Source organism: Myxine glutinosa, chromosome 1 (genome assembly GCF_964187855.1).
Source record: "Myxine glutinosa chromosome 1, kmMyxGlut1.1, whole genome shotgun sequence".
NCBI lineage: Eukaryota > Metazoa > Chordata > Myxini > Myxiniformes > Myxinidae > Myxine > Myxine glutinosa.
The window spans coordinates 144,636,981-144,662,520 of record NC_136261.1 but is presented as its reverse complement, the minus strand read 5'-3'; the positions used below and the strand labels follow the sequence as shown (position 1 = coordinate 144,662,520).

Genomic DNA, 25,540 nt, shown 5'->3' with positions numbered 1-25,540 from the left:
CTGCTCTATCTCACCCTCTCTCTGTTCTCTTCACCCTCTCTTTTGCTCAAGGTCAACTGCCATCTGCTTGGAAATCAGCCAACATCACCGCTTTGCACAAAAAAGGTGCAAAAACAGATCCTAGCAACTACAGACCAATCAGCCTTCTCCCAATTATCAGCAAAGTCATGGAATCCATCATTGCTTCGGATATGAAATCTTTCCTCTTCTCCAATGGCTTGATCTCTGATCATCAATTTGGTTTCAGACCAGGTCACTCTACTCTGGACATGCTGCTTCTGCTGTCTCAACAATGGATGGAGGTCCTCAATGCCAAACAGGAAATTAGAGCTGTCTCCCTCGACATATCACGTGCCTTCGACACGGTCTGGCACCCCGCTCTGCTCACCAAACTCTCCTCCTTTGGTATCCATGGAAATCTCCACGCATGGCTGGCGGACTTCCTCTCTAGTCGTCGTCAACGTGTGGCCCTGAATGGGTTTCTCTCATCTCCTCTTCCTGTTCAGGCTGGAGTTCCCCAAGGCAGTGTTCTGGGCCCCGTGCTTTTTCTGGTCTTCATCAATGATCTCTCTGACTCTCTCGAAAATCCTCTCTATCTCTTTGCTGATGACTCCACTCTCTGCCGCTCCATTCCTCTTCCCTCAGATCGGCAGTCTGCTGCCTCCTCACTCTCTGAAGACCTGGACAAAATCACAGACTGGTCAAACAAGTGGAACATGTCTTTCAATCCTGACAAATCTCACACTCTTACTATGTCTCTCCGAAAAGATCGACTGGACAACCCTCCCATCTACTTTCTCAACAATCCTCTCCAAGAAGTTCTGTCGCTCAAGATTTTGGGTCTCACTATCTGCCATGATCTTTCTTGGGAAAACCACATTTCCAAGCTGGCCTCCAAAGCCAGTCGCCGACTGGGCATCCTCCGTCGTGCGAAGTCCTTCCTCGGCACACCTGAGCTCCTCACCACATACAAGGCTTTCATCCGCAGCTCAATGGAATACTGTTCTCCCCTATGGGCCGGTGCTCCTGCCTCACACCTAGCTCGGCTTCACGCTGTTGAAACCAAAGCTTTCAGAATTATTGGAATCTCCCGCGATGAAGCTATCTCTGAGGGCCTTTCACTCACTCACCGCAGGCAGGTAGGTGGTCTTTCTGTCTTCTACCGACTCCTCTCCGGCCTTGCACCCCCAGCTCTCTCTGTGCTCTGTCCCCCAAATATTCCTACAGGTCGCACAAGATCTGCCAGCAACCCTCTGATGGTTAAACTGCCGAAATCTCGGCTCTCTGCTCACCTTCACTCTTTCATTCCTCTTTTCTCCCGCCTCTGGAACAAACTCCCTCACTCCCTTCAATCCCACTCCTCCCTCCAGGTCTTTAAAACAGCTGTTCACCACCATCTCTTATCTTCCCCCATCCAAAACCTTGATCTTTTCTACCCCCGCTAATTCACCCCAGATCCACCTTGTTTGAAATTCCAACTTCTTTCCTGGAAGTCCTGGCAGTGTCCATATGTTTTATACCTCTCCCACCGCCCCCTTCCCATGCCCCCCCCCCCAAAGCCTTCGCCCTCTCTCAGATCTCTCGATGTCTCCATGTCTCTCGGTCCCTGCTCTCAAATGTTGTGTTTGTGTCCTTCCCCCTCTCTCCCCATCTTGTCTACCGCTCCCGATGTTATATGTTTTATGTGTCGGTTTGTCTTTCTGTGTGATTAATGTTCGCTCTTTCACGAGCCTCGATCTTGTATACAAAAAAAAAAAAAAAAAAAAAGATGAAAAAGATGAAAAAATCACTCATAGAGCAACACATGGCAAAACAGAACAAAGTATAATGGCACTCAGGATAGCATCCTTTTGACCTCAAAAATAGTTGGTGGTTGAATTCAGTTAGCTTAAAGGAAAATCCAATTCAAATTTCAAGTCAATCGGATTAAAATTGAGGATTTTAGAAATTTGAAAAAAAAGTGGTTGACCTTTGGCTTATGTTGACCTTTTGGCCTACGCTGATCTCAAAAATTGTTGGTGGTTGAATTCAGTTAGCCGATATGTTAATCCTCTTCAAATTTCAAGTCAATCTGATGAAAATTGAGGATTTTAGAAACTTGAAATGGTTGTTGACCTTTTGGCCTATGTTGACCTATGTTTTGGCCTATGTTGATCTCAAAAATAGTAGGTGGTTGAATCCAGTTCGCTGACATGAAAATCCTATTCAAATTTGAAGTCAATGTCGTGTCCACCCCATGCATCCTTTCCTACCCCTGACTTCTCCCCACACCATTGTTTGTCCAAGTCTCCCTCTATATTGGCCTTCAACTCTGCTGCTGATGTTTCATCCACTCTCTCTGCTGTTGCTTTTGTTGTGTTGCATACTGATCCGTTCAGCGTTATAGCTCTTCCATGAGCCTAAATCTTCCATAAGCTTCCATAAGCCTGGTGTTGGCTTAGCGGTTAGGGTGCTGGCTTGGGATCCTAGGATCCTGGGTTCGAATCCCGGTCGATCGCTAATTTAACACCAGGGGGGTTGACTCAGCCTGTCATCCTTCCGAGGTCGGCAAATTGAGTACCAGCTTGCTGGGATGAATGATCCCGGTGTGTACCCCGGTTTAGAATAGGTACACCGTATCCCTGCGCATCGTAAGAGGCGAGAAAGGGTTGGCGTCAGGAAGGGCATCCGGCCATAAAAACATTGCCTCAAACAGGGAACCATAATTGGCATGGGGCCTGCAAGGCTAACCTCCGCTCTAGCGGGGAAAATAGCCTTAAAACGATCATTCATTCATTCATTCATGAGCCTAAATCTGTATGCAAAAGAAAAACGACTGCTGTGCATGAGCAGTCAAATCTCACAAATGTACAAAACTGAAATCAAGGTTAAGCCTAAAAGGAACCATTCCACCTGGGAAGAGAAAGCATACATGCAAGGAAACATTATTCCTGTTCATTCCTGTTCATTACCACCGTTGAGTAAAAGCATTTGGGAACCTTTGAACCCCGAGTATTCTAAAAATTAAATTACATTTCCCTTGATATATTATGTGCTTTTTCCACCACGAACAACACTTGGCGTTGGAGCGAGGCTTCAAACCCTGTGCCCATTTCCCTTCAAACTTCAAACCAATTTTCTTTTCCAAGGTTGCTTTTCAAATACAAATTTCAAAATGAAATTCCATGAATCGTGGCACAATTCCATCCGTTTATGAAGTGCTTTCGTCCACATTTCATGCAAGACCAAAGAAAAGGTGTTTTTTGGGTTTTTGTTTTACTGCGTTAAAGTAATGTTAGAGATTTATGGATAATCATCACTCCAACAAATACCTTCCTGTTTCTTTTATAACGCTATATCCATCATGCCTGCACAGTCCATCAAATAACCTTCAACCTGTTTAGTGGAGTACTTGGCTGTTAGCCAAGTTAGCCTGAACAAGGCTATTAGCCATCAAATAACCTACCATCTCACAACTCAAACACTGGTGAGACAGACAAATTGCATGTTCAGAGAAAAGATAGTGCGAAGCACAAAATGGTATCTAGCAGTGTATCTCTCATTGTGATGACGTTTTGTTGTGCATGCGAGTGCCAGTTGTCCCAAGACCCAAGCTGCTGACGACCTTTGTTCCCTTTCTCGAGTACCTGAATAACTGCCAAAACTTCAGGCAATGAGTTCTGTGTTGCTGTTACTGGAGGCAGCAAGCAGAACAAATGATGGGCTGGAGCATCAGAGATCATTTGCAGATCATTCGGAGAGTTCTGCGAGACAGAAAGGGGAAACAGAGCAAAGGAAAACTTTCCCCATCACAATTGTTGCAGGGGTGGTTTTTGTGGGAGGGGTTTGGGATAGTAAAAACAAACAAACAAATAAATAAATAAATAACAGTTGCTAACCTCTAAATACAGTTTACACAATTTTATTCAAATGAATTTGCACCAATTTATATTAACTTTTAACTAGTGAATAATAACCCATCCTTAATTCCCCCAGAATGATAGAAGGGGTGACTTGGTAATATCTACAACCAACAAAGATTCGTGAATCGACAAAAGGATAAACTGTCAGACACTCCACTGCATCAGCCATAGTGTGACCAAACTATAGAAGCCAAATATGCTCAGATATTCAGCATCCTGCCAGAGCAGGAAAAAACAATACAGGCCTGCAATGGAACACAATGAGCAAGTAATAAACATTAGTTTTATCAGTGAGAGGCCCCTCCATTAAAGGAGCAAGAGGAACAATATGTAACTATACCCAGCAATGTAAAGGATCTACCTATCCATGGTTTATGAGAATGAAGTATGACATCAAATTGAGATTTGGAACTCTAATAATTAATCCTTCGCACACTCCTATCACAGCACTTAATTAATGCTGACGCTCAAATTTCAAATCCCACACAATGTGCTGATTTATGCATCGTCTCCCTCTGTCCTTGAACTTCTGCACAAAAACAATGACGATGTCTCAATGTGATATCTATCTATAATTCCAGTAATCTCTGTGTGTGTGTTTGTCTGTGACCGCTGTTTCTCGACAACCACGGGTCCGATATACTTGAAACTTGCCAGGTATATTGCTGGGGACCTGAGGATGTGCCTTTTCAAGGTTTCATATTAATCGGAGAAGTAGTTACCGAGCTATGTCCAAAAAACGATTCAACCAATCAGAGAGCAGCGAGCTATCACGTGTGCCGAACGTGGCGAACAGACTCTGCCTCGGACGGCACATTTGAGAGCGTATTCATTTATTTCACGTTGGCAAACTATGTTGGCGTTAAACTATGTTTTAAAACTAATTAAAACTAATTTGCGATTCTTTCGCTTTCCTGCGCGTTTGTGCACGCTATGGCGATTTCTTTACCAAACTCCGCAAGCTGTTCGCTTTGGACCAAACCATTTCATGTAAATAGAGGGGGGGGGGGATTGTCACCGTACTCGCAAGCCGTTCGCTTTGGACCAAACCATTTCATGTAAATAGAGGGGGGGGATTGTCACCGTACTCGCAAGCCGTTCGCTTTGGACCAAACCATTTCATGTAAATAGAGGGGGGGGATATAATTTTAGATATATATATAGTACGGGCATGCCCTAGTATGTACAAGCTCATTCATTTTCTTTCAGACACTTTGGGGGAATGGGGGTGAGGGAGAGTCCGATTCCTTTTTGCACGCCAACCGTCAAGGGGTGGCAGAGTTAAACATTGATGCTGCATGTGGTGAAGGTTACGAGTCTTGCTGAGCCGACGTGTGCAATGTAGGTTGTGAAAGGTAAATGAGGAATATTACAGAGTGCATTAAATCAGTCAGTAAAAATTCGAGCAATGATCGCCCAGACGTATCGATGTGCGAGGACAGAAATTGATAGCAGTGGATGGCAGAGGAGTGGAGGCGGATGGCAGTCCTACCGGCACACAAAATATGCTGCAGAAATACATCCTTAAGCATGCCATACAATGAGGTATGTGTAAATCACAGGCGATTATTCATGTGATGAATGAAATAACATTATATTACAGCAAAACAAACGTACACCAACTAACATGCATCACGTGTTCCTTTCAAACAAAATTGGAACACAATGAATGGCTTCATTTCCTTACTTTGCCTTTTTATTTTTTGATGGTTATGAGGCAAGAAAAAAAAAAAAAAGTACAAAACAGACAGACTTGGCCACACATGCGGGGATGCCTGTTGAGCAGAAAACTCTTGCATGTAATATGGGAAACGTGGAAGGAATATCAATGGGATGTGGTGAATCCTAGGTTTCGGACCTTCCCTCATTCTCATTAGTTTTCTTGGAAGCCAAATGCTTCCCCCTTCCCAATGAACATTACCAGTACAATCTGTGAGTCTGCGGTGCACAGGAATTACAACTTTCCTTTTATGATGCATCGGTCAGTCCTACTTTATCGATAAAACATTGGAGTGGCGAAATGTTCATGAAACATGCCCATTAGATGCGATAGAGATGGCACCAGTCAAACTTGAATGGAGCACGTTTTTTCATTTTTTACTGGCCTCCATTGAATCTGTGTTGGTCTACCAGGCAATATTTTCATTCAATGAAAACCCAAGGTAATAGAAAGGATATCATGATTATTATGATGGATTTTTCTATCATATCACTCATTATGACCTCACAATGCATGACAATGAGCGCACTACGAGTACATACAGTCGTGGCCAAAAATATTGGCACCCTTGCACTTTTTTCACACAACTCACAATTTTCTCCAAAAAAAGTTGAAATTGACAAAAGTATTTGGTCTCCACAATTCTTTATTTCACTGTTAATATTACAGAACCTTTGTTTTTGATTCAGAACTTAAAATATCCTTTAAAATCAGAAAATAAAAAGAAATTGCATTGACAAAATTATTGACACCCTAGACGTAATATTTGGCAGAACGGCTTTTGGACAAAATAACTGCAGTCAAGCGCTTCCTATAGTCATGAATAAGCTGCCTACACCTCTCTACTGGCAGTTTGGCCCACTCCTCTTGGGCAGATTTTGGGCATTCTTGGGCACTCTTCCAGTTCTCCCAGATTTGAAGGGTGCCTTCTCCCAACTGCTGTTTTCAGATCTCCCCACAGGTGTTCAATGGGATTTACATCTGGACTCATTGCTGGCCACTTCAGAACAGTCCAGCATTTTGTCTTGAAACATTCATGGGTGCTTTCTGAAGTGTGTTTGTGGTGATTGTCCTGCTGCAAGACCCATGACCTTCGACCGAGACCCAGCTTTGACACTGGGATTAACATTGCGCTCCAAAATGCCTTGGTAATCTCCTGATTTCATGATGCCGTGCACACATTCAAGGCACCCAGTGCCAGAGGTAGCACAGCAACCCCAACACATCACTGAACCTCCTCCATGTTTGACTGTAGGGAAGGTGTTCTTTTCTTTGAAGGCTTTATTTTGTTTTCTGTAAACATAGACATGATGTGCTTTAAAAAGCTCAAATTTGGTCTCATCTGTCCACAAAAGGATTTTGGCAAACGCCAGTCGGGCTTTATGTCCCCACTCTCAGCAGTGGGGTCCTCTTGAGTCTGCTACCGTGGAACCCCCTTTAATTGAGTTGGCGACGGTTGATGCGAGTTGAAACCGTCGTACCTCGTGTCTGAAGGTCAGCTTGAATCGGTTTGGCAGTTGATCGAGGCGCTTTCTCCACCATTCAAACAATCCTTTGCTGCAATCTACGATCACGTTTTCTCTTGTGGCCACATCCAGGGAGGATGGCTACAGTGTCATGGGCCTTAAACTTCCTGATAACAATGCGTATGGTGGACACAGAAACATCAACGTCTCTGGAGATAGACTTGTAGCCTTGAGATTGTCCATGCTTGGCTACAATCTTGAGTCTGACCTCCTCAGACAATTCTCTGGTTGTCTTTCTTTCTCCATGCTCATTGTGGTACACACAGTGATACAAAACAGCAGAGTGACTCCTTTTCTCCATTCAAACTGGTTGAATGAATGATTTTTATATTTCAGACAGATGCAACTTACCATAGGTGAGTTGAATTCCAAAGTAAAGGAGAATCACCTGTTTGAAATCAAATTATTTCTAACAACTTCTAAAAGGTGCCAATAATATTGTCTGGGCCATTTTAGGAATTCTGTGTGGAACAAGCTAAGATTTAGTAATTTTTTCAGCTCTTTTCTTTTCTTTTGTTCCACTGCAAACCAAATAAATACATTTGTGGATACCAAAAGATTTGTTAATTTCAACAATTTTCTGGAAGAAATGGTGCATTATTTTAAAAAAGTGCAAGGGTGCGAATATTTTTGGCCGTAACTGAAAGTGCCTTCTGGATGTAGTCAGGGCATGTATTTGGCATCTGGCTATGGTGCTATCAAATAGCCTACTAATTTTGTATGGTGCCATTCGCATGCACTAGTGAATTTGAGCAGAACAAACAGCTGGCTCAATCTCCCTTCCAAATGAACAGCTGGCTGAACGATGAAAAGGCCCCGACTGTGGGGTACGAAGATGACAAACTGCAGTCAGAACATATTTCAACAGTAATGATCACATACCTCCAAGCCATACAACTCAAGGTGAATAAAGCACAGGCAAGTGTGAAAATGATTATTTGTTTGCTTCATGAATCGCACATAGTCCTGTCAAGCTAAACAGATAGTCCACAGATCAAACATCAAGTCCTGGAATAAAGAATACAAGTTCCAAATTTTGATTTCATGAATGGCACTTCTGGGGAGGCAAACCCATTATAATGAACAAATTAAACACTATAATCTCGAAAAGTGAAAGGTAGAATATTTTAATATACTTATGAAAAAAAAAAAACCCCAAATCCAATGAGCCGCTACAAATAAATAAATAACTTTATTCTGGTCACTTTGAAGAAAAGCCGAAGTTTTGGGGGAATGCCTCGATATTATATGGTGCAAAAAATATTTGAAATAAAGAATAAAAAGACATTCTTTGCCACAATAATTATAAAGAATATACTCAGGTGGGTCAGACGCTCGTCTCCCCATGAAGGGCGGTTGTAGACCGGGTTCATTCGGTGATAAAGTTGATTTTCAGTTTGATTTGATGGGAAATTAGAGGACTGTGGGGCAGAAAGGCCTGATAACATGATTGTATTCACAAAGTGAAGAGTAGGTGGAGAGGTGGAGAAAGTTATTTCAATCCTCGACTCTGACTCTGCAATTGGGCCAGAGGTCATCATTTCAAGTGTCCTAAAAACCTGCTCTGCTGATCTTGCTTTCTGCCGTTTTCACTCCATCATTTGCTCTAGGTCATATTTTTATCTGCCTGGAAATCCGCCAACATCACTGCATTACATAAACTATAACGACACTCGGGAGAGCACATACCTCCGCCAGGTTGAACAGTTTACATTTTGTATCCCAATGACAGGCTGGATTTAGATCCGGACCTCCAAAATCTAATCAGCATTTTGTCAACCTACCCAACTCATCCACCAAATTTCGTCCAAATCTTTACATAATTTTTTGAGATATCCTGTTCACAGACAGACAGAGACAGACAGGGGTGTGGTGGTGGAGGTAACAATAATGGCACTGGGTAGAGCACACACCTCCACCAGGGTCAACGTTTTACATTTTGTATCCCACTGATAGGCCAGATCCAGACCTGCATCCGGACCTGAACGAAAATCAAATTAGTTTGTTTTTGACACATACCCAACTCATCCAATTAGTTTTGTCATAAGCCATCCACAACGTTTTTGCAATATTGTGTTGTATTTTGTTTCCTCCCATCTTTGGACGACGAAGAATATTTTTGAAAAATCAAAAAATTTTCGGATCCGCATCCGGATCTTCACCAAAATAGAATCACTTCTTCTTTGTCACACATCTGACCTATCCACCAAGTTTCATTCGAAACCGTCCACAACTTTTTGAAATATCATTCCATAAATTGTTTTCAGTCCTCTCTATCAATGGCGAAGAAGAAATTTAAAAATTCTAGCATCCGGATCTTCATCAAAATCTAATCAATTCGTCCTTGTCACACCCCCAATCTGTCCAGCAAATTGTCCAAATCAGTCCACAACTTTTTGAGATATCATGCTCACAGACAAACAAACAGACAGACAAACTGGGGTGAAAACACAACCTCTGTCCACCATTGGGGGGGGGGGGGGGGGGCAGAGGTAAAAGGTGTAAAAACTCATCCCCATCTCATCTTTTCATCAAAAACTCATCCCAAAAACGGCAAAAAAAAAAGAAGCCCTTCCTTGGCACAACTGAACTCCTATCCACCTACAATAGTGAGGTACCTTATTAACAAAAATGCCAAGGACCGTTACACTGTGGACAAAAGCACAATTTTTTCACCACAGCTTTGCCCATGTATAAGGATCAAAAAGAGGGTAAGCTCCAAAAAATCTGATGACAGGAAGTGTATTTAATGACGTCATAATGACGTCACAAAAGAATAAAGATATTAGCACAAATTAATGTATACCATAAGGTTGCGAAGTACTGTGCCGAGATTTTGTCATTAATTTAATATTTCAAGAAACAGGTAATTGATATATAAGCCTTTTTTAGCTCACTATGTTGCAGTTATGTCATTACTCAAATGTGTAAAAAAATAAAAATAATAAAACAAAACAAATGAAAATAAAACATAAGAATTAGGGGATAAATGCAAGGGTGCCCGGTCTCAAATGTGATTTAAGACCATGTTCAAACAATACATTCCCTGGAATATACGCGATCTTAGTCTAGCTATTCAAATTTAGAAATGCAAGAAACGAATAAAAGTATTTATGAATTTTCTATCAAATTACAGCATTGTAACGTATAATATTGGTTTGGATATTGTACTTTTTATGCTTATGTGGACTATTTCCTTTCAATTTCAGGTCATCATGGATTGGAGTGCTTGTATAATCTGCAAGAAAACTACACCGGAAAAACTATCTTGTCCACAGAAAGGATTTAAACGTAATGCCAGAGAAGTATACGCTGCATTCCTGGGAAATGTTGAGGAGTTCAGAAAAATAAATGCACTGCCAGTTGATGTAGAATATGTAACAGAAGGAACAGTAGAAACTTTTGTGAAAAATAATGCTTCATGGCATCGTTCTTGCCATCAGAAATTCAACAATTCCAAACTCAACAGACAAGTAATGAGGAAAAGAAAACATGAAGCCGAAGCTCTTGAGATGCGACGGTCAAAGCGGCAGTCGGTATTTGATGCCAAGTGTGTGTGCATCTTCTGTGAAAAAACAGGCGACCAAAAATTACACAACTTCCAAACATTTGGCGCTGATCAGTCCCTCAGAAAGATGGCAACTGATATGCAGGATGACCAACTCTTGTACAAAATAACAGGGGGTGATTTAATCGCCCTAGAAGCCAAGTACCACCTGAACTGTTTAACACGATACAGAAACAGACATCGGGCTCATCGCCGTGAAGGTGTTTCTTCCAACACGGAGAGAGAACGAGCAGATGTCAGAGCGTTTGTGGAGTTGGTGTCTTATGTTGAGTTTGCCGTTGAGGATGGGACATACCTGTTCAAGTTTTCAGATCTTCATGAGATGTATGAACGCCGTCTTCAAAATCTTGGGCATGATGTGTCAATTAACAAGAGCCGGTTGAAAAGCAGGCTTCTTGAGCACTTTGCCGACACCGGTGTGCAAGAACAGACAGATGGCAAGAACATTGTTCTTGTATTTCCAGAAGGCATGCAACAAATGCTGAAAGATGCTCTGCATGAACATGACTATCAATCAGAAGCGCTACTTTTTGCAAAAGTAGCAAAAATATGCAGAGAAGAAATGTTGGAGAAACACATTTCAAGTTTTCTGGCAGTTTTCCCCCTAAGTGCCAGACAATGCTTCCCAGTCTTACACTCCTGTCATCAATGATCCTTTATGGACCAAACTTGAAGAGCAATGTTAATGACACACAGGCTTCTCAAACAATCGCCCAGTTATTTCTCCACAATTCAAAGAAAAGGTGCACGAAACTGGCTACTCCCAAACGACAGTCTCATGAAAGAGAACCTCCACTTCCAGTATACATTGGCTTGAATATCCACACATTGACAAGGAACAGAACACTCAGTGATCAACTGGCTAAACTAGGGTTGAGCATCTCATACAGTCGGGTTCTGCAACTGGAGAATAAATTGTCATCTGCAATGTGTGACCAATTCACTGCTGACCAAATTGTGTGCCCATCTATTCTCAGGAAAGGTCTCTTCACCATTGGTGCACTGGATAACATCGACCATAATCCCTCTTCCACTACAGCCAAAGGATCGTTCCATGGAAGTGGTATAAGTGTCATCCAATTTCCTACACAAGATAATCTCGGACGTGTTCGGGTGGAAACTTGCTTTCTTCCTGCAAATCCAAATGAGAAACCTCACCTTCTAGATTCGTTTAGCATAATTCAATCAGTACATCTGAAAGCATCAAATACCAGTGTACCACAGGTCATCATGACACCTGTAAATGGGAGGCTTGAAGAAGCAAAAGAAAAGGAGGAGAAATGGATTCAGCATGCTTCCAAGCTTCTTGATGGAAATGCAAGTGAGAAGGGAGACACTATCTCATGGGCTGCCTATCATGCATCTCAGCAATCACCTCCGCTCGATCCCCCTGCCTTGATTGCTCTTCTACCACTATTTCAAGATAAGGCAGACTCACCAGCCATGATAAAGCACGCCATGAATATATTGAAGTCCATCATAGAGTTCCTCAACCCTGGCCAGATTCCAGTACTCACTTGTGACTGTCCAATTTTTGCGAACTGCAAGTATATTCAATGGACCTGGCCTGCACGGTGAAAATGAATTCCTGATCATGTTTGGCAGGTTCCATTTGGAGAAGGCCTTGTGGAATGCACTGGGAGATTTCCTAGATCAGAGTGGCTGGACTGTAGCTCTAACTGATTCAGGTGTAGCAACATCTGGTACAGCTAACTCTTTCATCAATGCCGCTCATGTGACACGGACACGACATGCCCACCAAGTGACTGCCTTAGCTCTATCACGGTTACAACAAGAAGCATATGAGCAAGCTGCTATGTCCAGTGACAGTGAGACATTTGAGGCCTGGAGACTGGCTATGGCAAAGAAGAGTCCGACTTTCCAGTACTGGGACATAGTGCTGCGAACAGAGATCTTGATCATGATATTCATTCGTGCGCACAGAGAGAAAGACTTTCTTCTCTATGTTGAGTCTCTTCAAAGTCTCATGTTTCTATTTTTTGCTGGATGATGTCAGAATGATGTCATAAATCTTTTAAACATTGTCTAAGAAGAAAAATGACAATTGCAGTGAATTCCTTGACCTCGGAAACATATATTTCGATGTCAAAATACACTTAATAGCCTAGTTCTAACTAATTCATTTTTTAATTATGATTGCGAAATAATTCGCTTATGACGTCATAATGACATCATAAATCTTTTAAAGATTGTCTAAAATAAAAAATGAAAAGTGCATTGAAATCCTTGACCTCGGAAACATATATTTTGATGTTAAAATGCACTTAACACCTTAGTTCTAAGTCATTGTTTTTTTTTATATATGATTACATAATAATTAGCTGATGACGTTATAATGACGTCAGATGTTACACTTCCCATCATCATTTTTTTTGGAGCTTAATTTTTTTCTAGAAGCTATACCATGGAGATGCTTTGGTGAAAAAATTGTGCTTTTGTCCACCGTGTAACGACATTTTCACTATGGTACCCCACTACAAGGTCTTCATCCACACGCAGCTTGATGGAGTACTGCCGCCCCTTTCCCCCCTCTCCTCCCCTCCCCCCATCCCCACCCCCCTCCCCCATCTGGACTGGCTACGTTGCTTCACATCTTGCTCAGCTTGGCGCTGTGGAAACCAAGGCCATCAAAATTATGGGAAACTCCCATGATGAAGCTGAGTCCATGGGCCTATCACTTCGCCATCACAGACAGGTCAGTGATCTCTCTGTCTTCTTCCGCCTCCTTGCTGGTCTTGCACCTTCTACTCTTTCCATACTTTGTCCCCTCCAGGTTTCTGCAAGGTACACATGGTCCACCCTCAACACCCTTCTGTTGAAAATACCTAAATCCCGGATCACTGCTCACCTCCATTCATTTGTTCCTCTTTTCCCCCACCTGGGGAAACAATTTCCACATTATCTTCAATCTCATTCTTCCCTCCAGGTCTTCAAGACAGCTGTTCAACACAATCTCAGATTGGCCCCAATCCAAAGCCATGATCTCTTCTACCCTCGTTAACCACTCCCCCCACAATCCCTCCTCAATCTACATTTCCAGTTTTCCCTCATTGGAGTTTCCTTCTGTATCCATCTTGTCTACCCCATGCATGCATGCATTCTCTCCTGCCTGCCATTCCTCCCCACACTTTCTCCAATTCTCCGTCTATCTTGGCCTTCTACTCTGCTGTTGGTGTTTCCCCCCCTCTCTACTTTTCATTTTGCATCCTTTTATTATAAGAAACGTCTTCCCGCCTTTTTGCCTCCCGTGAATTTCACGAGGGCGATTCTTTGGGAATAGTGGTCATACGTAACGTAGTATTTTAACGTAGTTATATGTAACGTAGTAGACTGGCACGGTCTGCAAGCAGCCATCAATCATCTAGACTGGTCTCCCATCTCTACTGCCTCTGACATCAATTCTCCCTGGGAATTCTTCCAAAGCAAACTGCTCTCTCATGCACAGATTTATCCCATCTCGTCTTCAGTTGTCTTACCCTTCCTCCCGTCCATGGTACACTGAATCTTGTGGTGAGGCAGTTGCCCTGAAAAAACTTGCCTTTGCCTCTTGGAAGGCAAATCCAACTGAAGGCAATCTCAGTTCCTTCCACCAAGCTCGGAACAAGTGTGTGTCTGCCCTCAGGAGTGCCAGGAAGCGCTATCTCTCCACACTCAAGATTGAACTCTCAAACCTGTCTCCTTCCTCCAAATCCTGGTGGCGTCTGGTCAAATCCGTTTCTGGTGTTTGTCCCCCCTCCATCCCCTCCCTTACCTCAAATGGCTACACAGTTGACACCGCACGTGACAAAGCCGAATGCCTCAACTCTGTTTGCCTCAAAATCTTGTGTCCGAAACCCATCTCTCCCTGTTCCCACATTTCCCAGTCGACCCCAACTGCTCCTGGACTCCATGTCCTTCTCTCCTGACAAGGTGGAGAAGTTTTTGTCAAACCTCGACTGATTCTGCAACTGGACCAGACGACATCAGCCCACAGGTCCTAAAATCCTGCTCTGCCGCTCGATCTCACTCTCTCTCTGTTCTTTTCACCCTTAATTTTGCTCAAGGTCATCTGCCAGCATCTTGGAAATCAGCAAACATTACCGCTTTACACAAAAAACGTGCAAAAACAGATCCTTGCAACTACAGACCAATCAGCCTGCTCCCAATTATCAGCAAAGACATCGAATCCATCATTGCTTCGGATATCAAATCCTTCCGCTTCTCCAATGGCTTGATCTCTGATCATCAATTTGGATTCAGACCAGGTCATTCAACTCTGGACATGTTGCTTCTGCTGTCTCAACAATGGATGGAGGTCTTCAATGCCAAACAGGAAATCAGCGCTGTCTCCCTTGACATATCACGTGCCTTCGATATGGTCTGGCACCCAGCTATGCTCACCAAAATCTCCTCCGATGGTATCCATGGAAATCTCCACTCATGGCTTGCGGACTTCCTCTCTGGTCGTAGGCAACGTGTGGCCCTGAATGGATTTCTCTCATTTCCCCTTCCTGTTCTGGCTGGAGTTCCCCAAGGTAGTGTTCTGGGCCCTGTGCTATTTCTGGTCTTCATCAATGATCTCTCCCACCAGATCTTTAAAGACCTTTAAAGGTCTTTAAAAAAAATGCGAATGGTTCGGTGGATGTGCGGAGTATCGTTGAGAGAGAGGAAGACAAATGATGAATTGTGAAAGATGATGGGAATAGAGCCTGTGATTGATGCTGTGAAGAGGAACAGGTTGAGATGGTTTGGTCATGGGTTGAGGAAGGATGAAAGTGACTGGTTGAGAAGAGTGATGGAAATGAATGTAGAAGGAAGTAGAGGACAGGGAAGACCGAGAAAGACTTGGCTAAGGATGGTGGAAGAAGAAATGCGGGCAAGGGGGTTAACAAGGAGAGATGCAGAAAATAGAGCAATATGGAGAAGATTGTCATGGGGACCGCCGCAAGGCTAACCAGAGTGGGGAAATGGCCTTAAAATGCATGTTGTTGTTGTTGTTGTTGTATCAATGATCTCTCCGACTCTCTGGAAAATCCTCTCTATCTCTTTGCTGATGACCACTATCTGCCACTCCATTCCTCATCCCTCACATCGGCAGTCTGCAGCCTCCTAACTCTCTGCAGACCTGGACAAAATCACAGACTGGTCAAACAAGTGGAACATGTCTTTCAATCCTGACAAATCTCACACTCTTACTATGTCTCTCCGAAAAGACCGACTGGAAAACCCTCCCATCTACTTTCTGAACAATCCTCTCCAAGAAGTTCTGTCGCTCAAGCTTTTGGGTCTCACTGTCTGCCATGATCTTTCTTGGGAAAACCACATTTCCAAGCTGGCCTCCAAAGCCAGTCGCCGACTGGGCATCCTCCGTCGTGCGAAGTCCTTCCTTGGCACACCTGAGCTCCTCACCACATACAAGGCTCTCATATGCAGCTCAATGGAATACTGTTCCCCCTCTCTGGGCCGGTGCTCCTGCCTCACACCTAGCTCGGCTTCACGCTGTTGAAACCAAAGCTTTCACAATCATTGGAATCTCCTGCGATGAAGCTAACTCCAAAGGCCTTTCACTCACTCACCGCAGGCAGGTTGGTGGGTTTTCTGTCTTCTACCGACTCCTCTCCGGCCTTGCTCCCCCAGCTCCCTCTGGGCTCTGTCCCCCAAATATTCCTACAGGTCGCACCAGATCTGGCAGCAACTCTCTTATGGTTAAACTGCCTAAATCTAGGCTCTCTGCTCACCTTCACTCCTTCATTCCTCTTTTCTCCCGCCTCTGGAACAAACTCCCTTCAATCCCACTCCTCCCTCCAGGTCTTTAAAACAGCTGTTCACCACCATCTCTTATCTTCCCCCATCCAAAACCTTGATCTCTTCTACCCCTGCTAATTCACCCCAGATACACTTTTTTTTTTTAATTCCAACTTCTTTCCTGGAAGTCCTTGCAGTGTTCATATGTTTTATACCTCTCCCACCTCCCCCCAAGCCCTCTCCCTCCCACATTTCTCTCGATGTCCCTGCTCTCAAATGTGTTTGTGTCCTTCCCCCTCTCTCCCCCTCTTGTCTACCGCTCCCCTTATTTTGTGTTTTATGTGTCGGTTTGACTTTTTGTGTGATTAATGTTAGCTCTTTCACGAGCCTTGATGTTGTATTTAAAAAAAAAAAAAAATCACAGTTTCAGTCCTTCGCAAGGGTATTATATCCCCGGCACAGATGCACCGTGTTAACAGATAATTTGATGCCACAGAAAAAGCTGGATGCTCGACAACAAACCTTTGTACATCTTATCAAAATAATTGATGAGAATGACAAGTAAATCAAAGATTAAAAAAAACAAAATTGATCGTTTGATCCACGTGACCTGCATGTCAAACCTTGTAATGTGAAGCAACATAGAGGCCCATAAGTCTATGCAGAAATGTCTCGGAGGCCTGATGGTAACAGAACAGGGTATCTCTATTCACATAGTAACTGCATGGTGTCAGGAAAATCATGATGGGAAAGTGAACGGCGAGTTAATCTCAACTTGGAAAAGGAAATTAAAATTAAAAACAAAATAAATAAATATAAAAGGTTGTAATTTGCTTTGAAGTATATGAAGATATACAATGGCACATTGATGTCCATAGATTCCCAATTGTAGTAAAAGGATACAGGTCGCACAAGTCTGGCATAGGACAGCCAATAGAGACACATTGCACATTAAGGCAGTCCAGGCAGAGAAGATCATTGAGCCATTTCTCCACAGGGTCACCCGGGCTATATCGGATTGACTCCGAAAGTGATGTTTCGTGCAACGTCCTGGCTGTAGGAAGAATGAAGAAGCAATGAAGATATACCATCAAAACAAAGATGCGTGCTTCCACATCCCTCCCTTCATCTGGAAAAACCTAGTAAATGCTCTCCATTGGAATTTTACTGACTAGGTTTTTCCAGATCAGGGGAAATCTGTTTGGAACACAAGGTCACAAAAACTATTTCCCAATACATTACTCATGTCTGTACATGATGTTACCGTCGATCGTACCCAGAGTGCTCTGGGAAGATGCTGTCACTTCCCCCCCAATCTCAGCGGGTGTGTTTGTGTGAATGGCAAGTCTCATATTGTCTCATGTATCTGTCTACATGAGTGTGTGATTTGTGTCACCGCTCCTCCACAAGCCTTAGAGGCTATGAAAAAAACATGTCCAAGGAGCAATAACCTGGGTAAGCGTGACTGATGGAAAGTGATCAGAGCATTGGACTCTAAAAGGGAGCATTTTTTTCTGCACAAGATCAATATGCCGATAATATTGCCCTTTTCTGGCAGCAACGATATAACATGTAATCGATCACTACAGTGCAATCAGGACAAGGCCAGATTAGTTGGATTAGACGAGGCTCCTCCTGATGGTGTATGCATGCCCAATTGGCAAGCCTATGTTCTGGCTGCCAGGATGCGTGACATTTTGGTGAAATAGCTGGATACTGAATAGAAGCCTTAAGCCATTGCATTGGCCATGCCGGAACAGGACTGGAAAGCCCGTGTTTTGACAAGGTCACCTGGAGCCTTGGTTGCCCTTCTGCGTACTTGCTGGACACAAGTTATCATATCACCTCAATAAGGCGGGACCATGTCCTGGCCCAAGTTATTAAGGGAGAACATGATCAGGCAATTAGAATTATGTTTCTGCCTTTTCTGAGTAGCCCCAGACAGTTATCAGTTGATATGACCTCAGCAACGGACCTCCTACCTCTCGACCTTTGTCAAGCCATTTGGGAGGGGGGGGGGGTGAGGGGGAGAGGGGTGTCACAGTGCAGCTCAATCTGCCAAAATGAATAATCAAGTTTTGGCAAGCTTTGTCTGGAGCTGCAGATGGTAAATTGGCCAGATGGAGAAGTGGCTTTGAGTAAGAGGTAAATCCTTATGGAGCTACCTCTCTCTATGGGCTGGGTGTGTTGCCGGGCGCCACACGAGAAAGGCATGAGCTTCGCTGGTCTGTGGTGCCAGGTGGGATACCGATCTGGCCTGCTTGTCCCACCCATATCCTATGGTGGTCAACAGAGGATGGCCAAACCATGGCCAAATCAGATTTGGCCAACTGCTTTCCACACTCCTACTGTGTTACATTCCCGACCCAAGCACCCTGTAATGGTTCGGTACCTCACTTTCCTGGCACACCAGACGTTCTTAGATTCCGAATGGTGCTGTGCTGGTGTTAGGCACTGACTTCATTCTGATGATGGGAATGGACCCCATGAAGCACTGGCGAATGGTGCCAGCAACTGTGTCAGGGAGGATCACAAGGGTCCAAGTGAAGCTCCTCAGGCGGTGGTGCTCGACTCATGGGGCAGATCCCAACGAGCCGTGCTCACTCTTCTGGCGCAGCTCCAGTCCCTCGAGGTACAGGCTTGTTATATGGGCCAGGCCTAAGATCGGTGCCAATGTTTTGAGAGAGAGGAGGGAGTGCCCCACCCCCATTTCTGGCATGGGCCTGAGGGTCTTAAAGCCGACTCTAAAATGGAGCATTGTTTTCTGCGCGAGGCACAAATGCCGATGATATTGCCCTTTTCTGGAAAGAAATTGCAATGTGAGAACGTGTGATCAACCACGACAGTGCAATCAGCAAGGAATTTGGACACATCAATTGTCGCAAAACATAAGTGGTATGCTTTGGCCTGCAAGCTCATTTACAATTGAGGGTACCATTTGTCTTGGCAGCTACCTCTCAAGCTCATACAATATCAATTATGACATTGAGAATCGAATTAAGCTTCTTCAGCCTTGTGACACAGATACAATAGCGTCTTTAATGACGTGTTACGTGCTCCCCCCAAAAACCCCGGCCATGGTGTACCTCCGAGCCCCGAAAGGAGTCACGGCAGAAAGATGTGCTATTATGTGTGCCAATGACCAATGGTGAAACCACACCAATCAATTGTTACAAAAACCAAGTATTGTATTAAAACCACACAATAATAACAAGTAACGCACGTACAAGAAAACCTCACTTGCACAGCAAACACCATATAATTTCTATGATGGTACCACCAATTTCCTGAATCAATAACTCACGGTATTCCCACGTGAGCAATCGGTAACATCCCCCAAAGTCACTGTGTCACGATACCAGGCCAAAGTCGATCCCCTTGGCTCTCGTGATCACAAGAAAAGGTCGTACTGAGACCTGAACCCAGAACGGCTAACAGTCGACGCTGCAGACGAGCCACTTGGTGAGGTGTCGGGCCGACGTCGGTCCGGTAAAAGTTCACCCAAAAGGCGACTGGGAATTCACACCTTCGGTTCACCAGACAATGACGCTGACATGAACGATCAGCGGCTCCCAAGCGGAGAACCGCGAAGAACCGCGAGTTCCCAAGCGAAATCCACGACAAACACGAGAACCAGGCGAATGGCTGGTGCGAGGTGAAATGGCGGACGTGCCGGTAATGGAGGCATACCTGCTCTCTAGCGATGATTCACTTTCGGAACCAAAAGCAAAACCCGTCACGCAGGTTTATTTGCCACAGCAATAACGACACTGTCACAGGAATCCCTTTCCCGGGGAAACCAATATTCGCTCGTGACCAATGTCCACCAGCGTCCGCTCAACACCTCGAAGCAGATAGGCCTTCCTTTCCCGATCTCACTAGATCCGCTTGCCCGCCTCTTCTTCTTCTTCTTCCGTTTTCTCCCTCACCCATCTCGTTTTCCTTCTGAGACATTATTTTTACCTTTGAAGACAGTTATCTCCATTTCACACTCAAACTGTAACAATAATAGTACATGAAACTAAAAATGCTTCAAGTGGATGACAACCACAAAGACGGAAGTGACGAATCCGTAACACATGGACTTAACAACGGCCACAAAGGTTCTCGTATTTAACATTGCATGACACCGGTTGTGCTCTATGGGAAGAAGACATGGACAATCTAACAGTATAACGTTAGAAGTTTACGCTAGCTTCAAAAAAGGCTTCTCCACCGCATCTTGCATGTGAAGTGAGAGGATCATTTCACAAAATATGCCATCCTCAATCATTCCCATTGAGGGTGTGAATTCCGTCCGCTCAACACCTCGAAGCAGATAGGCCTTCCTTTCCCGATCTCACTCGATCCGCTCGCCCGCCTCTTCTTCTTCTTCTTCCGTTTTCTCCCTCACCCATCTCGTTTTCCTTCTGAGACATTATTTTTACCTTTGAAGACAGTTATCTCCATTTCACACTCAAACTGTAACAATAATAGTACATGAAACTAAAAATGCTTCAAGTGGATGACAACCACAAAGACGGAAGTGACGAATCCGTAACACATGGACTTAACAACGGCCACAAAGGTTCTCGTATTTAACATTGCATGACACCGGTTGTGCTCTATGGGTAGAAGACATGGACAATCTAACAGTATAACGTTAGAAGTTTACGCAAGCTTCAAAAAAGGCTTCTCCACCACATCTTGCATGTGAAGTGAGAGGATCATTTCACAAAATATGCCATCCTCAATCATTCCCATTGAGGGTGTGAATTCCTTGATCGCCCGTAGTCAGCTAAGTTGGGTGGAATACCTCATCCTCATAGATAAAGTATGGACCATAAAGCAGATATTGTATGTATATATTATTATTTTTTGTATACAAGATCAAGGCTCGTGTAAGAGCTGACATTAATCACCAAAAACAATGTTTGCAAAACAGTATGGTGCTATGCAAAGAAGGTTGGCAGACCCCATCTTCGCTGGAAAGACAGTCTCCCCCTTACCCCACAGGCTATAGATATTTACAGATAGAGAAGAATGAGCCACGAAGCAATATTGGCCGCTGAGATGCTTACTAGACGAGAAAATGTCACACCACAAGAGAAGCGCCATGTCAGGCACATCTATAGAGCCACCGGAACCATCTACAATGACCTTGCTGGGTCAGGCGTGGCAGCTATTACTACTTACTTGCACAAGAGACTGCACACACATTGATGAATTGCCTCTGGGCTAAGTTTCAAACCCAGGCTAGACAACTCAGAGCCATGTGCGCAAACTTCCAGGTTATCCAAGGTATGAACAGATCAACATAGAACAGTAGTTGGTTGATAAATTAGTCCGAGGTACTATGCCCAGAGATGAAGAGATAGTGGACGGGTTGGTGGAAAAGATGGTGGACAGGAGGCCAAACAAATTTAACTGATTAAACCACCAGACACAGAGGTACCTTATCGAATCCCTGAAAACCACCAATAAAACAGACACTTTCAAATGTACATGATCAAAGGATCAATGGGGAGTGGAGGAAGGGAAAGAGAGGTTGAAGGAAAAGTTGGACAAAATCAAATCAAGCAGAATGGCAGCAAGTTGGGGAAATATGGTTTGTAATCATTAAATTGGTTAAGGCTGTACTGTAATGTCAAAAGGTAGTGGCTGCAATACCATGGCAAAGTGGTTCGAGGACTGACACTCAGCCAGCTGGAATAATGACAATTGAAGTCACCACAGATTAGGAAGGGAGTGTTGGGATGGGGGAAACCAGCAGACAATTAAAGTAGGCTTTAGAGTTTCACACATGGTGTCATCACAGTTGGGAGAGCGGTAGGTCATGTACAGAAGAAACAAGACAATGCAATGCAATGCAATGGAGAGGTACACAGAAGCAGAGATTGGGATTGTGGTGAACTGGGTGGGCAGGTATTATGGTACAGTAAGCTTTTGATGGAGAACACTATGACAACACCAACTTGAGATTTGGGGCTTTAAAATGCTACCAATAACCAGGGAGGGAGATGATTGCAATCATTTGTGCTGCATAAATGAAGAAGCCCCAAGGATGTTAAAAAGGTGAAACAAACCAATTATTTTGGCATCGATTAAGAAAAACACTGGAATTGTTTAATTAAGGGCATTTGGCAAAGTTAATTTTTTTACCCTTACCAGATGATAGCCTGGTCGTAGCAGAGTCCTTATTCTCAGCTGCATTAGCTTGCTGGCTCTGCACGCTTTGCTGTCGGAGCTGCTGGATGAGCTTGAGTGACAGGGAGCGCCCCGTCCCCTCATACCTAAATGCACAACATCTCATTGATACTTCCATTTAACTCGCGATTGACTTTGCAACGACTGCAATATCAATAAAACTTTGAAATTTCATATCTAATAATTCCAAATAAAATCTAACTGCTTCTGATTCTGACAAAACTTGGAACACTCTTGTGCACTTAAGAAACCAACATGTGAAATTTTAACTTCCTACATCAAATAAATTCTAACGGTATTACCTGCTTGAAGGATTGCACTCTTCAAAAAACAATAACCTTTCTGCTTTTTCAGCGAGTAATAAAAGCCCATGTGCTTTGAAAGCAATTTGTACTAGAAACTTGATGATCCGAGTTATGAAAAAAACTTGAAACCAATTTTTCAAATGAAGAAATTTTCACATTTCCACTAACAACGAGTGATATGGGGAAGAAAAAGAACAAATACAAATTTGCTTCAAACTTTATTGTACTTTTTCTGTGTCAACAGTATATTTATGGGATTTTTTTAAACTGGGAAAAAGCCTTTTACGGTTTACAGGGAAGACCCTTGCAAAACAACAAAATTGTTAAACACTTGTGTACAGCAGACGATATGTGGCTCACTGTCACTTGGCATGTCTATGAAGTTTAGCAAACATTTGTGTGTGGTAAACTAGTTTATTGGAGTTTGGTTTGGTACAGATTAAAAGGTCCCAGCATACATGCTCTGAGACAAAGTAAAATAAACTAAAAGGGCACTCGGTAGAGCGCACACCTCCACCAGGCTGAACAGTTTACGTTTTGTATCCCACTGATAGGCCGGATCTGGATTCAAATCTTCATGAAAATCGAAAAGATTAGTCCTCGTCACACACACAACCTGTCCACCATGTTTCGGCTGAATCCGTCCAAAATGTTTTGAGATATCGCACTATGGATCATTTTTGGCCCTATCTCTCAATGGTGAAGAATCACTCAATTCTCATATCCATATCCAGATCTGGTTCTTCACCAAAATCGAAGCATTTCGTCCTCGTCACATACCCAACCTCTCCACCAAATTTCGTCCGAATCCATCCACAACTTTCTGAGACATCTTGTTCACAGACAAACAAACAAAAAGACAGACAGACAGACAGGGGTGAAAACATAACCTCCATCCATCTTCGGTGGCAGAGCTAATAAATAAAAATTTCAAAAGATTCATTGTTCACAACAATTTTCATTTTTTGAGATGGTTGTTGTTGTTTTCGAATGCAGCCTGTGGCTGCTGGTTGCATCATTTCCCTGGAAGCACGTTTGTGCCGCTGATGCAGTGCCCCAATTACCAGTGTTAACCAATTTGCCGACCTCGGAAGGATGACAGGCTGAGTCAACCCCCCTGGCGTTAATTCAACGATCGACCGGGATACAAACTCAGGATTCTGGGATCCCAAGCCAGCACCCAAACCGTTAAGCCAACCAGCCTTTTGGAGACGATAACAACTTAAGCGATGTCGGCAATATTTTTGGAATTGCAAGTTTATCAGCGAGTCTCACAGTTCACCTGGTTGCCCCAGAAGGCTCGTCAAATGAAACCACAATACCTCATTTCTATGATCAGCTACTGGAAGAGGTTCAGTCTCAAAATGATAGGCCTCGACTTCAGCATTACATCCCTGAGCCGACCATATAGCAAATCTGGTCTCCAAAGACAGCTATAGACTGGCCATTCTTTGACATTCCATGTCTTTTCTTGAAAAGTTAGAACTATTCACAGCTACAAGGCCTATGTGCAGAGCACAATATAGTACATCTACCCACTCTGGGCTGGTTCCACAGAATCACATGTCAGTCAGTCAGTCTCTCTCTATATCTCTCTATATCTATCTATATCTATCTATATCTCTCTATATCTCTCTATATCTCTCGAAATCTCTCGAAATCTCTCTATATCTATATCTCTCTATATCTCTCTATATCTGTCTATATCTATCTATATCTCTCTATATCTATCTATATCTCTCTATATCTCTCTACATCTATCTATATCTATCAATATCTCTCTATATCTCTCTATATCTATCTATATCTCTCTATATCTATCTATATCTCTCTATATCTCTGTATCTATCTATATCTCTCTATATCTATATATAGCTCTCTACATCTATCTATATCTCTCTATATCTCTCTATATCTATCTATAGCTCTCTACATCTATCTATATCTCTCTATATCTCTCTATATCTATCTATATCTATCTATAGCTCTCTACATCTATCTATATCTCTCTATATCTCTCTATATCTCTCTATATCTATATCTTTATATATCTATCTATATCTCTCTATATCTATCTATATCTCTCTATATCTATCTATATCTATCTATATCTCTCTATATCTATCTATAGCTCTCTATATATCTCTCTATATCTATATCTCTCTATATCTATCTATATCTCTCTATATCTCTCTATATCTATCTCTCTCTATATCTATAGCTCTCTATAGCTCTCTACATCTATATCTCTCTATATCTCTCTATATCTATCTATATCTCTCTATATCTCTCTCTATATCCATCTATAGCTCTCTACATCTATCTATATCTCTCTATATCTATCTATATCTCTCTATATCTCTCTATATCTCTCTATATCTCTCTATATCTCTCTATATCTATCTATATCTATCTATATCTATCTATATCTCTCTATATCTATCTATATCTATCTTTATCTATCTATATCTCTCTATATCTCTCTATATCTATCTATATCTATCTATCTATATCTATCTATATCTCTCTATATCTATATCTCTCTATATCTATCTATATCTCTCTATATCTATCTATATCTCTCTATA

General features: G+C 42.9%; 1 protein-coding gene across 4 annotated transcripts in view; it reads right to left on the bottom strand.

Moving 5' to 3' along the window:
• The window catches only part of NAT10 (N-acetyltransferase 10), a 268,591-nt gene that overhangs the window by 170,422 nt on the left and 72,629 nt on the right, over window positions 1-25,540 (bottom strand). For all 4 annotated transcript variants that reach the window (XM_078777865.1, XM_078777875.1, XM_078777870.1 and 1 more), the window contains exons 14-17: window positions 22,609-22,733; window positions 17,365-17,515; window positions 17,085-17,181; window positions 3,627-3,743 (exon numbers count right to left, since the gene is read on the bottom strand). In XM_078777865.1, coding sequence (XP_078633991.1) covers window positions 3,627-3,743; window positions 17,085-17,181; window positions 17,365-17,515; window positions 22,609-22,733 — 490 coding nt within the window. The remainder of the gene's footprint in view (window positions 1-3,626; window positions 3,744-17,084; window positions 17,182-17,364; window positions 17,516-22,608; window positions 22,734-25,540) is intronic.